The 17,276-nt window shown below is 44.1% G+C and overlaps 1 protein-coding gene across 1 annotated transcript in view; it reads left to right on the forward strand.

Annotated features, from left to right (window-relative positions):
• The first annotated feature begins 252 nt into the window (after positions 1-252).
• The window catches only part of HS6ST1 (heparan sulfate 6-O-sulfotransferase 1), a 171,234-nt gene continuing 154,210 nt past the window's right edge, over positions 253-17,276 (forward strand). The window contains exon 1 of the mRNA XM_057378169.1: positions 253-1,086. Within this exon, the coding sequence (XP_057234152.1) occupies positions 569-1,086 (518 nt within the window). The 5' untranslated portion in view covers positions 253-568. The remainder of the gene's footprint in view (positions 1,087-17,276) is intronic.

Below are 17,276 nucleotides of genomic sequence, written 5' to 3' on the forward strand. Positions count from 1 at the left end.
GGCGGCGCGGGCGGCGGCGCTGTGCATGCCGGGCGCGGGCAGGAAGCGCTCGCTGCCGGCCGAGCCGATCCGATCTGATCCGAGCCGAGCTCATCCGAGCCGAGCCGATCTGAGCCGAGCCGAGCCGAGCCCGGGTGCAGCCGGCGGCGGGGGCGGGCACAGCCGCGCCGGTGCCGCGGGGGCCGGGGCACGGCGGAGGCAGCGCCGGAATGGGGGTGGCTTCCTGAAGCGCGGGGAGGGGAGGGCGGGAGGGGGCTGGTTCTCGCCTTTCGCTGCCTCTCCGCCCCCCTCCTGCCCCTCTCTCCCAAGTTCGCCGCTGTGCCGCGGCGCCTGCGGAGCGGCTGGCTGCGGGCTGCCCCTGCCCCGCTCCCGGCGCTGCCCGCGGCGGGGCGGGCGGGGACGGCGGCGAGCCGAGGCGACCCAGGGAGCGGCCCGCCGCCCCCGGGGAAGACTCCGCTCCGGGGAGCAGCGGGGGGAGGCGGCTGGCACAGAAGCCGAAGCTCCGCCGCCCACCCCCCGGCACCGCCGCAGTCTGCCCAGCGCCGGCAGCCCCGGGAGATGGTGACACATGAAGCGTGCGGGAAGGACCATGGTTGAGAGGACCAGCAAGTTCTTGCTGATCGTGGCCGTCTCGGTGTGCTTCATGCTTATCCTGTACCAGTACGTGGGGCCGGGGCTGAGCCTGGGTTCCCCCAGCGGCCGCTCCTACTCGGAGGAGCTGGACCTCTTTCCCACGCCGGACCCGCACTACGTGAAGAAGTACTACTTCCCCGTGCGGGAGCTGGAGCGGGAGCTCGCCTTCGACATGAAGGGCGAGGACGTGATCGTCTTTCTGCACATCCAGAAGACCGGCGGCACCACCTTCGGCCGCCACCTGGTGCAGAACGTGCGGCTGGARGTGCCCTGCGACTGCCGGCCCGGGCAGAAGAAGTGCACCTGCTACCGGCCCAACCGCCGGGAGACCTGGCTCTTCTCCCGCTTCTCCACGGGCTGGAGCTGCGGGCTGCACGCCGACTGGACCGAGCTCACCAACTGCGTGCCCGGGGTGCTGGACCGCCGGGAGAGCGCCGCCGCCAAGACGCCCAGGTACCGGCCCGCCGCCGTGCCCCGTCCCCGCCGCTCAGCCCCTGCCGTGCCCTGCAGCGCGCTGTGCCTCAACCTGCCCCGAACCTTCCCTCGGCTGCTTCACCTGTCCTCCCCTCCCGTCCTCCAGGCTGTGCCCTGCACCTTCCTCCTGCGAATTTCCTGCTCTTTCCCTCCCACGCACCTGGTACACTGCACCCTCAAGCCCACGGTCTTCTGCTCTGGCAGCCTGTGCGGACCCTTTATCAAGACCATTTCTTTGTGCTGTTTAGTCTCTCTTTTAAACATTTAGTCTTTACCTCAGACATCACTTGCCTCCTYTTAAGAACCCTTTATCCCATACCCTCAGTGTCAGGCTTGGCTTTGTAACCAGCTTTGCCCTAACCTGTGCGCTCCTTTTCCTCCAGCTGAAATTGTTCTCCAGTGCAGCCGAGGAGAGGCACACGAGCCCACCAGTCCTCATGCTTGCCTCCTTGGTTTACTCCCCCCRGTCTGCGCGCAGTGTTTTGCACATTGTAGAAAACACTCCTTAAACACTCTTTTTATGTTCCTTGCTGTTTATCTTGATGGGAGACCTGAGGTGAACTCTTCGGGGGAAAGGAGCTACCTTGTAGGTGTTCCTTGAGAATTCTTAATATGTGCACCAGGAGAGAGGGAGAGCCATCCTAAAGCACCCCTCAGTGCATCCGTGTGTAGCGCTTGATGTGTTTCTGCCCTCTTAGCCCATTATTTCTCTGCCTTGGTCTCTTCCTGAATTATAAGCTTTAGAGGAATTTTCTGTTTGAAATACTCTAGTAAAGACAGAGGCTTATATTTAGATCTCYAAAAGATTACGTTCTTTTAGCTCAGTATACTGTTGTCTTTCTTTTCACAAGRCAGTTTTAAAAATGATCACTATTTTTTAGCATTATGCACACTTCCTTTGACATATTAGTCGTTCTGTTACAATACTTTGCCATCTGTTTGCCCTAAAGTTTCATTCTTTAAGGTGCTCAAGATCTTATGGTAATATTTGCTTATGCCATATACTTTATTTATAGGTATGTTGTAAATATCATACATAATCCCTTTAATGAAAAGTGGCCTTTAAGAAAGTATGCTTTGGCATCACAACGATATTTTCTCTGCATTTTTTAAAAGTGATTATTAATGATTTTTCCTTCCTTGGAGCTGTGTGCGATTGCCGGGGYTCTTTATTGTCTGTGTCATGATTGCTGCTGTTTTCAGCCTGTTTCAGTGTTAGTCATCCAAGTATGCTCACACTGCCGTCGTGCTGCCTGACCCAGCAGCGGCAAACTGAAGTACAGAACGGAAGGGTTGAGGCTTTCCTGTGCTCTCTCATTAATAAGGTGTKTGAGAACACCTTTAAGTAAAATCTCTGCCCAGCTAGTTGCTGCTGAGATTTTAGTCAAGTGTTGTTAGSAAAAATGCACCAAGTTCAAATCTGGTGTAAAAAAGGAAACAAAAATTACCCGTTTTGCGAACCTTGGCACTTGGCTRGCAAACCATTAACCTTATATAAAGACCTGTGTGGGTTTATGAATTGTCTCAGAGCCTTGTGTGATTCCGTTGGCAGTTTTGTATTGAAATCTGTTACGTGTTCAGTCTCCAACTTCTTTTCATTCAGCAGTTGGGTGTGTTGTGCAGGTACCTGAGAAAGGGGTATGTCAGTTTGTGAGGCAGCAATTAAATTCCTTACAGCAACTCATAGAAAGCTGAGAATCAGAAGTCTATTGCTTCATTTCACATCCTTGTAAACATGAATTTCTTTGCCATTTGTTTTGGAACATCAGGAATTGTGTGATTCTACATTATTCTTAATTGTCTTGATTTTTGGGTGTGCAGGAAAAATCATTAATCCTGTCCCATTCCCTCATGTCTCTGCATATCAAAAAATAGTTGCGCTTAATGTTGTCTCTTGAGTTCCTTTAAATCTAAGTTAGAACTTCATTTCCAGGAATTCAAGAACCATGATGTGGAAGCTTTAGATAATCTATGTTTATCACCTTGGTCTGTTAAACAAAACCCAGAATTTACTTTTCATTGTATCCTGGGGATGGTTTTAGTGTGACCAGATGCTGGTTRTTTTAATAATACTGTCCTAGGATCCTGCTCTGTTGTGCTGCAGTCCAGTTCAGTTGGGACCTTATCCAAAAAGTGATTTATTTCATGCCTGAGAAAATTACRAATAAGAGACAGGCAATGCTTGTTTGAAATAAAAGTTTGATGGATTTTCTTTGTTAAAATACAGATAGTCTTGTATTATTACAGTAAGAGCAATATCACTTTATCTGYCCATTGTGAGTGTTGGGTCTCTTATGTTGAAACAGGACATCTTTTAAATAGAGTATAGGCTAGAGAGGCTACTGTTTTACAATGGAATTGAACTGTGAACATATCTCTCTCAAAGGAAACAGAAAAAGGAGCAGCAAACAACCATTCTGTCAGGGTTCTCTCAGCTTCTAAAAGTATCCAATCTGGATTTTGGAGTGCAGTCTTCAAATTCAGCTTTTAAAGCTAATGTATTGGCTTCTGCATTTGTACTTAATACAAAATTTAAACCTTTGCRCTTCCAAAGATATGTTTGTTCCCAAAAACAAAACAGCTGGCTTGTGATTACAAATAAATCTGCCTTCTAGTGAATGTTGGAAAGCATGAAGGTCATTCAGGATTGCCCACATGCACAAATCATGAGGTTCGAGCTGTTCCCTTTGTAAGGAATGCGGTTTTGTTGCTGCCCAGTGCCCTATTGCACTGCATTCCATAACCTGGGCAAGGAACATAAATTTACAATGCAATTGCTCTCTTCATTGTTCAGTTGTTCTGTGCTAGACTTAATGACTGGGAGCCCTAGATTTGCCAAAGACTGCATTTTTCTCTTTTTCTTTCTTTCTTCCACATTGATGCAGTCAATGTTAGAGATGGGTGTGTTAGCTCTGACGGGTCAGCGTTCTAAAAAAGTACTGCTTCTCACCCCCTTCCCACCCCCTCCTAGYGACTTTCCTGTTTTGTATTCAGAAGGCTTTTGGACTTCTTGAAGCAAATGTTACGTTTTATACACAGTCAGTAAAAGAAAGATTGATTTGTTTGGGGGTTGTAAAACTTGGGGCTCTGAGGAGCTCTGAAGTTGGCTGTGCTTATCAGTTCAGTCACTTAGCTGCAGTTCTCTTCATGGCTTCAGTAGAGGGCAAATTCCAAGATTTGGGGAATGGAGGCATAATTATTCCTTCTGCTCTTGGGYATAAATAACTGTTGCAAAAGACTTTTTTTTCTTAAAAAAAGAAAAAAAAAAGAGGCAAAATTAGGATGCATGCCCTGAGTCACCCTGCTGGTATTTCAGCAAGCAGAGACTAAGCAGTTTCTGTGAACTGCTCCCTMCAGTTTATTTCACCTAAAACTTGAGAGATAAATCTCTTCAGTGGATTCTGAAGAAAAAACCAAGCTCATTTCTTTTTCTGACTTCCAGAATCAGAAAAATCTCTGCAGTGATCCACTAGTGACTTGTTTGTGGGTTCCAATGCCCTGCTGTTGTGCTCTCAACACGGGAGCACAGCCCTGGGTGTTCTGAAGTTGTATTTGGAGGACCTTTCATGTGTGAACTCGACTCTAATGTAATGTGCTGCAGAAGCAATCAAATATATTACCCTGATGGAGTTCTATGTGTGTCCTCTGCTACCTATTCCCAAAAAATCCCTGGATAAACCCCAAACAGCCCAGGCTCTGTTGCTGTCCTGCTGGTTTCTGCTGCCTGGTGAAAACAAGAGCATCTAAGCTGGCATTTTCCTGGAGATGCATTATTCACATGGAAAGGATTCAAGGCTTCCAGCTGCTTTAAAACTGCATTTCTGGAAGCTGCCTGTTGCTGGGGAGAGCCCKKKWAMYKGGRRGGKKKTKRWKGGGYATTACTGGCTCTGTGCTCCCCCAGCTCACACACACSCTCTGCCTTTTAAAATTTTTTTCATGAACTAACTCAATACACAAGCTTAGCCTTGCCTTTCTGTATGGGTTTCTGTGCTAGGCTCTTGTAGAAGTTTGGTTTCTGAGTTCAGTATTTTTTCTCAAGGTTTCATAYGTGTAGAAAGAAAAAAAATTGTAATCCACATACTTTTATGTAAGAAATCCACGCAAGGTTAATAAAACCTGTTGTTAAACAGATCAGTCAAGAATCTCTCTGATCAGCTATTTACAGCTTATGTTTTGGGTTGGGKTTTTTTTTTAAAGAAACAATTAACAGGCCTGGGGAGTTTGTTAGTTTGATTTTTCTGAAGTGTGAACTTTCACAGCTTCCAACTACATATCTGTCCCATTGCAGGGATCTGTTCTTGATGAGGTTTTTATTTTATGTGTGCTTCAGAGCTGCAGAGACACATTGTCAAGAAACCAACTGTTTGAGAGTGAAAAGCTTACCAAATCATTTTTATAGTATTAGCACTTTTTWAAAGCTTGGGCTTGTCATTCTTTTTKGATCTGTGTGTGTTGAGGGTTGAGAAATRCCTGTGTCTGCAGGGAGCAAGGGGCAYTTTTTCCACTCACCAGTTTGACTCAGACTTGTTTCTCTTAAAGACCAATGGAGGAATAKCAGTMTAAAGCTATTTTCAGTAGCCTGGTTCATCTCTCAAGCCTTTAGCTTGTGGGGTATTTGAAGTCCTACTCGTCTGATAGGAAATTCTTTGCACCTGGTTGTGCTCACCCATAAAGCCAGGCTGGTCTTTCACAGCCAAACAATTTAAAGGGCCAATTCTGTAGTGAAAATCTTTCAATTTGACAAAATTAGCAAAAGTAGCTGAAAGATGGAACTCTTCAAATAACTGCCTTWGGTTTGAGGTACTGTATTTATCTAAGCTTGAGACTTTTGGCTGGTATGCCAGGTTTAATTACTCTGACTGGTTTTTGTTGCTRTTGTTGACAAAGCAAAAGGATGTGTGTGTAGTTATACTGACCTGATTTTTCAAAATGCTACATTTGGCTGGTTTTCATTAATCTTTAAACAAAAGTTGCATCATGACATAGTAATTTTGTTTTTCTTSCTTAGAAGTTTGCAAACACTCTTTGTCTAGACCTCATATTTTGCCTTTTTCTYCTTATCATTTCCTGCTCTACAAATCAAAGTGAACAGTATTCTGAATAAACAGTTGGATAATAATTTATTTTTCTGTTTTTCTTTTTTTTCTCTTTTGTTTATTCCTCTTTTTTGTCCTTTTTTCCCTCTTTTTCTTGTTTTATAAAACAGTTTAGAAAAAAATTCTTTTACAAGAGCTGGCTTGAATTTTATTAATCACCAAACTGGAGATTTTGCTATACAATCCCATTATAAGGAGAGTCATTAAGGAATGGTCCACTGTCAATGCCCAGCTGATGGATTCCACCATGCCAGTGCAGGCAAACATTTTAATTACTCAGCTATTRCAGTTTGTAACATTTTGTGTGGAACTTTTTGGCTAAAGCAATGCCCAGCCCAGCTTTCCAGGCTGTTCTGGAGGGTCCTGGTTTGTCAGGGTGAGATGTAGGGTGTTCTAACACTCATCAAGCCATACAAACCGATGTGATCTTCAGCAATGCCACCTTGKCAGCTTTGTGCTGCATCTTGGAAGAAATCTGTGGTGAAAGGAATTTGGAGTTCATCGGTGCTGTGGGGACTTTAGGTGACAAACAGCCTGTGATCTGTAAGGTGTGGATTTGGTGTTGCCTGATAGAGGAGCTGTAGGATTACCTGAAGGGGTGGGGGTGTCTGGGGAAGGTTCACTCTTGCAGAAGAGCTGGGAAGATCTTTAGTTGGATATTGGAATAGGAGCTGGCTGAGGCTSTGTTACCTCTTGAGAAAGCACTGCTGGAGAATATCAGGTTCTAACTGGAGATCATGGTGATACTGCCCTCTCCTCTGCTCCTTCTAGGAAAGAGAAAGAGATGATTCTCCTCTTCTGGCCCCTTCCCTCACTGATCTGTGGGGTTAGGCTTCATGGGCTCRTTCAGCAGTCAAGCAGAAGCTTTTGGCTGCCTGTTGCAGAAATTGGAAGAGTTTAACCTGGGACCCATTTTCTAGAAAGCAATTCAGCACAGGCAGGGCTGGAGTTATTTAAGCAAACTTCCTCCTGAGTTCATTTCAGAGGTGAGGTTGATGTGCTTTATCTGAGTCATATTTGCCCACAGTGCCCACACTCGTGGCTGGCACCAGAGTCCCTGATGCCTCCTTGCCTTGTTCCTGTCCCCAGTGTTAGTCACAGCAGTGACAGAGCTGCAGCACAGTCAAGATAAAGCTCCTCAGAGGGGCTGTGGCTGTGCCATTCCTGTTCCTTTGACCTGCAAGCAAAGAGTGACTGTAATGAGGGAACACACCTGGTTTTAAATTTGCTTAGGAATATATCCTGCTGTCTTTTACAGGTTATGGCTTTTGTATTTCTTGGAAAGTGGGAAAGCAGCATGGACAATTGCCTTCAGCCAGTCAGAGGACCAAAATCTCTGGTTTATGTCTCTTTATTTTAAACTTCCAGTTATTGGAAGCAATTTTACCAAATTYGTGGCAGTAATGCTTTAAGTAGGTMGTRTTTTGTCAGTGAACACTTGGSTTTGTGCTTGCTTTAGAAAGCCAGAGTGACAGTCTAACTCCACAAAGCTTTGTTTATGCTTGTATTCCCACGAACTATTAGAACAGGGAGGAGTTTTCCATTTTTGACTGAAATCGTGCTTTGTCAAACCAAGAATAAGCATGGTCTCTAATTCCTAATAATCACAATTGGGATAGCTGCCAAGTCAAGATTTTTTTATGAAGTTTTGCTTGATGTGKATGGAAGAGAATGATACTTATGCATCAGAAGCAACTACCTTCATAAAATAAGACATTATTGTGTTTAGAGATTGAACAAAGTACAGGGAGTATACAGAGCCGAAGGAGCCCATTACAAATTTATTTTGCAAGTGATCCTTGACCTTAAAAGCAAACAAACAAGCAACAAACCACCCTTTACTTTTTCTAAAAGACTTGAAGCAGAATGATGAGGAAAATAATGCAGTTTCTGTAATCAGTGTTCAATGTAGTTTTGTTCCCCCTTCTATTTCTGTAACCRAGTGCTCTGCTGGAAATCCAAACTTGAGGATCTCTCTGAAGAGTCCTTTGGAGATTATCGTCACAAAGACAGAGAGAGCCTTGAGCAGCACTGTGCTGTAGCGTGTCAAGTGTGAGATGTGAGGAGGATGCTTCAGATGCTGTGTGTGACTGCCAAAGGAGGAGCTMTTTCCCCGTGCATGGCTGCTGCAGCCTGAGGTGTCCTGTGAGTGGGAAAAGGCTGTTCAGGAAAGGGCTGGGCACAGAGAGGTCATCAGATGAAAAGCACAACGTGTACTTAGCAGGGTTTAGTTGTTTCTACATTTATTAAATGGTGTGAACCGATGTCATTTCTGTGCTTAGCCTCAGAAGYACAATGCACTGTGCTTGGTGTGTTTCATCCCTGCAAACTGCTGAATGAGGCTGAGGATATGAGATACTCTGGGCTATCTCTTTTTCAGTGGTGCATCCAGAGAGRATTAAGAAGCTCTTGTTGTCCACCTTTACTGTAACCTGAACTTTTTAACAGTACTAATTATATTATTCATTCACCTGTGTATCTCAAAGCCTCTTAATTGACAGTAAATAGCACCTGGTGTTATATTAATTTCAGACTTCAGGTCTGTGCCTTCATTTCTACCTAAACACTCTTAAGGGGTCTGTTTTAAAGCTGGCTTTGACCATAAATCTCAAACTTTCCTGCSCAATCACTTTGTTTCTTTCTTTTGCTTGTTACTCTGTTTTTCCCTTCCTTCCACCCTATTAATGGTAAATTCTACATTGTAGCTCACCTATGTTTTTCTAGAGGAAATATTTCAGAATTTCCTGCTGATTCAAACAAGGAAACAGTTACTTGCAATTTTTATGGTCTAACTCTGTGTTTTGCTTCATAACTAATCTCCAGCCTATTAAGCAGAGATTCTTTGCTTACACCTCACTGCAGATTGAAATACTGTCACCACTTTTATGGAACTCTTCTACATGGGTAGGAAACCTCAGAGCTTCCGAGGAGCTTTTGTGATTTTGTTTTTAAAACAGACCAAATTTCCTTTTTCTCAATGTTAATATTTAAGTGCTAACAAGATGATTTGAGATTTTTCTGTCCGAATAGCATTGCTTAGAGTACTAAGCATTCAAACAATGCTAAGTTTGAAAATGCGTCGTGACTTTGCACTAATTTCAGATATATTGAAAGGGACCTTRTTTCTGGACAAGTACTAAAGGTTTAAAAGTGCTACTTCTTCCATGGATTGGAGTTTCTCTACATTTTAGTCTTAGTTCTTGTGTTAATTACAGACACGTGTAAGATACCTGCTTACAGTGAAATACTCAACAACTCTTGATAGATTTTGTGAAAAGCATTGCACTGGTTATTCCTTTTTTTACCTCTGACRGTTTAAATTTAAAAAGTGAGGTTTGTACTTTTTCCTCTCAACTCTCCTAGAAAATTTAAACATCCAAGCAAATACTGTAAAAACAGAATCGACTTTTTGTGTTTAAACTAACAGCTCTTGCTGCCGTGACCTCGTTGCTCTCRGTAAAGATTTGAGTTCTGATACCTGTGACCCTCTATCAAAGCGTGGGGAAAAAATCAATGCCTCAGAGCTACACCAAACAGCAGCAGCATGCTGACTCACCGATTTCCTGACAGCTTCTGCTTTCCTGCTGGAGACAGACAGAAGTACAAGGAGGGCAGGARTCGCTGAGTGTAATCATCAGCAGCAAACCATCCCTTCTGATAACGTGCCTTAAATCACAAAAGACAGGATTACCTTCTTCTGGTCTTTGCTTCTCTTTCTCTTCTCTTTCTCTCTCTTTCTTTCTCTCTCTCTTTCTCTTTCTCTCTCTCTTTTTCTTTCTCTTTCTCGCTTTTTCTTTCTCTTTCTCTCTTTCTCTTTCTCTCTTTCTCTTTCTCTCTCTTTCTCTTTCTCTCTCTTTCTCTTTCTCTTTCTCTCTCTTTCTTTCTCTCTCTCTTTCTCTTTCTCTCTCTCTTTTTCTTTCTCTTTCTCGCTTTTTCTTTCTCTTTCTCTCTTTCTCTTTCTTTCTCTTTCTCTCTTTCTCTTCCTCTCCTCTCTTCCTCTCCTCTCTTCCTCTCCTCTCTTCCTCTCCTCTCTTCCTCTCCTCTCTTCCTCTCCTCTCTTCCTTCTCCTTCTCCTATCCTCTCCTCTTCTCTCCCCTTCCCTCTTTTCCTTTCCCCTCTCTTGCCACCTGTACCTTTTTTAAGCCTTTGAAAGAGAAAAGACACATGTGACGTGAGTAGTTGTGCAAGGAAGAAGATTGAACAGATTTGTTCTGGCTGCTGAAGCTCGTACAGTAGGGCTCATTGAGATTAAACCCCYCATCAAGGAAATATTTCATCCATGATATTCTGCACAGGAAAGAGAGATGCATGTGCATAGGAGCCCTTTCAGGTAAGGAAATGCCTGGGCATCTCTTCTGGGAGGGCAAAACTGGCCCTTCTTGTTCTGAGCATCTGAGTGRAGTTTCCCTCATTGATCACACCCCTCTGGTTGATGTTATTATTTGCATCATACCCAAAATAATCATCTGAAGAGTTTCTTTACACTGAAGTTTTCTTTGMTTTATTTGGCTGTATATACAAATGTGGTTAAAAATGACACCATCTTTCTGTGTGTACATAACCTGACTCCAGTGAGCCTCAGACCTGGCCAAAGGCAGTGTGGTGAGGTCCTGTATTTTTAACAACCATATTGTGTTACATGTATCACATCTCCYATTGCTGCTGCCGGTGGCTTTGATTTTGAAATGTAATATTACACTAAACACTAATGACCCAATATTGCCCTTCATTATTAAAGCCATTTTTTGGGGCCCAGCATTTAGTTCTGCTCTTTTTCTTGTACTTTGCAAATAGGATTTTTCTCAGCAATGTGTTATTTCTTTATAGTATCTGAACAATTTTATTTTCCATTCCCTGAAGTAACACTTTGTTCCAGGTTGGCATCAGCTTGGACCTAGATTGCTTCAATACAATCCATGTCCCTGATCTTTAAGTAAATTAAATCTTCTATCCCTTTAGAGATCTCTAACCCTTCTCAGTCTCTTAAGTTACTGGATTTTTACTTGGGATCTCTTTTTGTTCTGATTCTTGAAGAGCCCCTGTTGCAATAGATCTGAAAGTTTTAGGCCTACAAAATACAACTGTGCCAACACCAGAAACAGCTGTTAATCTGAACAGTCACACTTAATGCAGTCAATACACTTCAGTATTTTAGGTGAGATAGTGCTGCCTTCTCCCAGTGCTCAGAATGGGTTGTTTTTGTGACTCTGAGTAAATTGGATGAAGCTGACAGCTGTTTATGCAGCCAGTCATACATAGCAAACACATACCTTGTAGAAACTCCAAAGTAGCCAATTGCTGTTTTCAGCAGTTACACTTCACAGTTTCCCAGTTTTCAGCCCTGACTGTTCAGAATTCAGTCAGGCTCCAGGCAGACYGTGTGCCAGCAGTTTGTATGAGCATCATTTTCTGTTTTTAAGAAAATGACACTCCAAATATTGAAATGATAAAAATCACTGAATGATACATGAGTTTGGATTTTAAAAAATAACCCTGTSGTTGACTGTTTTCTATTAGCACAGGGCTGGCTGTAGGTGATCTGCTTGTGACTTGGGTATGTGAGGAAGGGACTGAAAAACAGCTGCCACCCCACAATTGTGTTGGTATGAGCTCTGGTTTGATTGTGTCGTGAGGACTAATGGGATTCCCACCAAAWAGGGAGTTTCAGAGGGTTGTTCAGTGATAGGAGGAGCTGTAATTTTGTTTAACTATAAAATCTGAGGTTTGGGATACAAGAGAAAAAAAAACAGATTAAAAGGGAATGAGAAAAAACCATACGTAACTTGTGTTGATCAGGATTTTCAGGTATTAGGTGGTTTGTTAGTTACCAATAAAGTTTTCTTTCTTAAATAACCATGAAGTCTTTGATCTTTAGTGAAGACATAGTTTGAATTTCTTGCCTTTCTTTCAGCCAAATTTTTTTGCCTTGGGATTTGCTGCCAAAATTGTGTGCAATTCATTAAAGAAATAATATTGGTCTACARCATGCAAGAAAAATACTTGAAAAGTTCAGTGTGAATCAGTACAGTTTGTGAGACAGCTAGCTTAATGAATTTTAAAGACATTTGTCCCTCACTTCTAAAACATATTCAGATCTTTTAGCTGCCATCTGCAAAGAATGCATTTTTTTAATATGATTTAGCCAACTCCTTGGAAGAATAATTTGGCAAGTTCTGTGTAACTTTCCAGCTTTTTTTTCTCAGTGTTATGTGCCTCAGGATGACTGAAGAGGTCATGGATTTGCCTTCAGCCAGTCTGAAGGTTTCCCATTCTGTGACATGCTGCTTGCAGCAACCTCTCTGAACAGCCATGCATTAAACAGGGAGGTGTCTTTCCCTGAAACCCTAATCAGAGCTCAAGGGAGGTCTCAAAAATCAGGATAAGTGCCTGGAAATGGAWGAACTTGTGGTGGCTGTGATGTAGAAGTTTTCCACGTTGCTTTGGGTGGAAGCAGGTTTCTGTGTGATCAGCGGTGTGGGGCGCACAGGGATTTCTTGAACATCCCTTTCTCAGAAACATCACTAAAGGGTTTTTTTAATGGATTATGGTTATGCCAGTGGCTCTTATCCCTGCCTAAGACAGCAGCTCCTGAGAAGAAATATTCCCACAGTTGGCTGGGATGTTTCCACAGCACAGGGAGCAGTTGCTGTCAGCAGCAGTAACACGCCTGTTGGGTCTGAACGGCTGAGATGGGTTGATGGAAACAGTTGTGCTTAATGGGATTTCACCGACTGGAAAGCAAACAGGAAATTGTCCATCCCATTTCCATCGCAGCAGAAGGCCCAGGCAGGGCTGGGSATTGCAGGAGCTGGATTGCTGCCCAGGTTATTCTGTATTTCAGGAAGGGAGCAGAGGCTGCTCCTGGCCCGGCTGTCTGTCCCAGCTTGCCCAGGCAGGTTCCATGTTTGTTCCATGTGTTCCTGTGAGTCTGTATTTGTGAACGGCCCAGGCATCTTCTCTGAAAGGCACCAGAGAACTTTGCCTGATTTTCATATTCAGGGACAGTGCTCCATGCCACCTGTCCTGGAGTGTTTTAACAGTTACTTTTTATTGTCTGTTAAGTGGCACACAAAGGGTATCTCACCTCTTTTGAAATACATTGCCTGCACAGATAATGGAGAAATGTTTGTATCCCAGTTTAAGTTTACCAGTCTTGAAACCACAGATGGAAAGCCATTACCTGGAAAGGTGTGTAAGGGCTGTTTGTTCTTGAGGCCCATATTCCAGGGATGTGGATATATATATCCCGTATACGTATATATATATATATGTACTCTGCTGCTTCAGATTCCTCTAGGTTAACTGGGAATCCACGTGCTACTCTGTGGTGGGATTTTAGTGTTATGTTTAGTATTATCTGTGCTTTTTATAAATGCAGAAACAGAGGCAAAGGTTCAACTGCTCACCATGGGATGTGCCAGGACACCAAACGTGTGACAGTATGTGTTTGTTGAGTGCTCACCCATGTGCTTGCACAAGCAGGGTTGTCCAGCAGGATGGGCTTTCCTGTCTCAGGGTTGCTGGGGGAGTGAGCTGGGGTTGGGCTGTGTAACCAGGTGGCTCAGGTAACCATGACAGTTCCTGTCATTCAGTCACACTCTGGAAGATCTTCTAAATCGGTTTTCTAAATTCCTTGAAACAAATGCAGAAGTAAATCTTCCTGCAGACTGTCCACAGTATGACTGCTTCCCTTTGGAAATAACTTCCCCCTAAGGATTTCTGTCACAAGACCTTCTTGATGAGAGTATTCTCTTCCTTGTGTTGGAGGGGGATGCCTTAACACTTGAGGTGTAGTTGGGCTGTGATGACRATATAAATCACAGCAGGAGGGGTGCAGCTGCCATTTATAAAATGTGCTGCCTGATCGATAGTTTGTCCTGAAYGCTGCATGGATTGTGGTTAGCCATGATAGAGCACTGCTTGTCAGTGTATCACTCAGCTGGAAATCTTGCAGAAATTGAAGGATGGATTCTTTGAACATTTTGGAGATGTGGGATGCTTGGTCTGCCAAATACTTCAGGCAGGATGAATTGACCCCTTTCCTAATTAGGATATTTCCTGACTTCTGAAGTTATTTGGGGATTGTCATGAAAAGTCTCTTTTCTGGATTGAAGCCCAGCCAATCCCAAATCTGGAAATATCTGCTCATGAGAACAAAATGAACAGTTATATTTGTCAGCTTTACTATTGTTGGTAATAGAGATTTAGAGACTCRTGCCTAGTGCAGAAAGATGTGAGAACAGTTTTCTCTTATGGAGATAAGTAGAATTACTTACACACCAAGGAATTTATATGGCACTTCACTCCTTTTCRTGGGAATATGTGCTTGTGTTGGGATGTTTGTGAAAGTTTAAACTAAACCATCTTAAAATCAATGCATTAAACTTAAGCTGGATGCTCCATCTGTATAAATCATGACACATTGAATTATTCTGAAAATCACTGTGTAATCTGTGCAAAAAAACCAGCCAAAATGGTATAGACAGGAAGCAGTGCTAGTGAATTCCARAGGTGCCAGTTATAAAGTTCTTGGATGCTTCAGGACTCACTGTATTGTGCACACTGCTGYAATATCCCTGTCTTGAGAAAAACTCTTTTTTCGTGTGAAGTCTCTCTGGGGTCAGTGAGGAGAGAATACGAGGGGGAAACAACTGGGCGTTAACAACTTCCCACAGGATAAAGCACAAAGAGTCCTTCCTTCCAACAAATCAAGTTACTGGGTGTGAGCAGGAACTCTCAATCTTAGTGTCTTTCTGCAATTAAGAGTGCCAGCCTCTTGCTCCCAAAAACAGTTCAGCAACTGTTTATAGCAGTGAGGAGCTCAAAGTAGGAGCCGCTTATTYTGATTTTTTTCTGGTTATTGGCTTTTCTTCCCTCTTCTTCCTTGTAACTGTGACTAACGGCTAAAGCTGGGACTGTTCTGCATGTCACATAATCCTTTTTTATTTTCCACYCTGCTTGATGATGCAAGTTGAAACAAAGGCCTTGTTGTTTAGGCTCCTTCTAAGCTCTATAAAAAAGTTCACGTGCTCCTAAGCCACGCTTTTAAATAACACCTCCAAGTTTGTGTGGAAGAGCTACAGGCAACTTTTGAGCAATCCATTCTTCATTCTGCTCAGCTCACAGCTGATGGCACCACAAGAGAGGCAGGAGGATAACTTTCAAGTGCTCAGCCTGGTTATGGATGGAGTGGGACCAGTGTTTGGGGTCAGGTAAGGRGATATCTGGAGTTTTCAGCCCTGAGTCACTGCATCAATGCAAAACGTGCTTAACGTGCTAAAAGCTCATATTCACCTGGGCAGTATTGTCAGTGCTGCTCTGGGTAATAGATATTCTCTCTAAAATGTGGCTCTGTATGGCACTAAGACATCCCTATTTCTTTTCAAGCCTTACTTGAGCAAGTAAGACAGAAGGAAATGGAGGAGCTGAGCTCTGCAAATGGCCAAGTCATTCACGATGTTCTAACACTTCCTCTGRTGGTTTCTGATTTCTCCAGGGAGCCTTTCTGGCATGCCAGAGTGCTCCTCTGCACTYTGTAAATAAAGTGATGGTAAAATGGGACACAGGTACAGAGCATGTCACTGCCCTTGAGGCATGTTGAGAGCAGTGTCAAAACTGCCATCCTACATCCATTAATCAGCTCAGTTCTGTGATTCAAGGACTGTCCAAACTTATATCCCAGTGGTGAACACAAGGACCAAAAACGTTTCACTTACTCAGGTTGGAAAAGTTGCTTCAAAGGCACACAGTATGGAGTGTAGGAGAAACCTGGCTTTCAAAATGAGATTTTTGACTCCATAGTCACAGTGGCCATCACTTCAGTACCTCGGGCAGGTACTGGGTGCTCTTGTTTTCCTTCCCTGCGGAATGTCTCTGTGCAGTTCCGAAGAAGTTTTTACAAAGACAGTGAACTGTGTGCTAGCCCAGGGGACAGGAGCAGCGTTCCCACATGTGTTCGAAGGCAGAGATTGTGTTAGTACCAGAAATAAACACGGATCTGGGCTTCAAATGAGAAGTTCAGYTTTCTCAACATCTGGACAGTTTTAGTGATTCCTCCTGGAGTAGCTCACTGGAGTTCTCTTTGCTGGGAGAAGGCAGCGGTGTCAGGAAGGAGCTGTTTGGGTGCAGCTCCRTCAGTGAGTGCCAGGGGAGGGTGTGGGTTGCTGGCACATTGCTCACCCTGCTCTCTCCGGGGTGAGGTGCAGGGTTTCAGCCTCAGTGGGAATGGAGAAGCCACTTCACAGCTGCCCTGGGAGGAATCCGTGCCCGCAGGTTTCAGGGAGGCTATCAATGTACACCGTGGCATTCCTTCAAACACTGTCATGCCAAACCTCTTTGTGCTGAGGTGCTGCACTCACACGGCCWCTTGCCTGCCTCAGATGCAAAGGTTTCTGAAATCTGTGCCACAGTCCTGAGGCARAAGGATCTGCTGTTTGTTCTGCTGGCTGCAGCAGCCTTTCCCAGAGGTAGGAGCTCTGCCATCACAGCTTCAGGAGATCAGGTACATGTGTTGTACAGAGCCTCCATGTGTTAACTCTGTTTTTCACAAACAGTAGCAATTATAATTTTTCAAATTTTTTTATTCTTTTAACCATTTGGTGCCACCATTCCTTACTTCTTTATCTCTATTCCTCTACATAAGGAAAAAAAAGAACTGTAAATGCCAGCACTCACTAATTCTCAACCTGAGAAAGATGGAATTAACTTACTTGGCTGAAAGCCACAGAATTAAGTGGACCTGTCATAGGACTCGTAGCCAATTCTGAAAAGGTCTGGATTCAGTTTCAACAATTCAGTGATGAAATTCAATCATGAGGAACAGTCTCAGGGGAGGTCCATAAGTARAGGTCTTCATTTGCAGCCCTCTCCYGAGAGCTCTGGTGCAGTGGCAGAGCTCAGAGCTGCTGGGATAAGGTGTCACCCTGAGGAGCTTTTGTGTTGCTGATGTGCTCTGGATCGGAGCGATCAGGCTGGTCTGGCACAAACAGGGACTGGGCTGTCCATGCACTCTTGCAGCTCAGCACTGCTGGTGTCAGGACACAGCCTCTGGTGCCATTAATCCTCTCCTGGCCT

Source organism: Malurus melanocephalus, unplaced genomic scaffold (assembly GCF_030028575.1).
Source record: "Malurus melanocephalus ecotype Western Australia unplaced genomic scaffold, MMel_1.1 scaffold_343, whole genome shotgun sequence".
NCBI classification, from domain to species: domain Eukaryota; kingdom Metazoa; phylum Chordata; class Aves; order Passeriformes; family Maluridae; genus Malurus; species Malurus melanocephalus.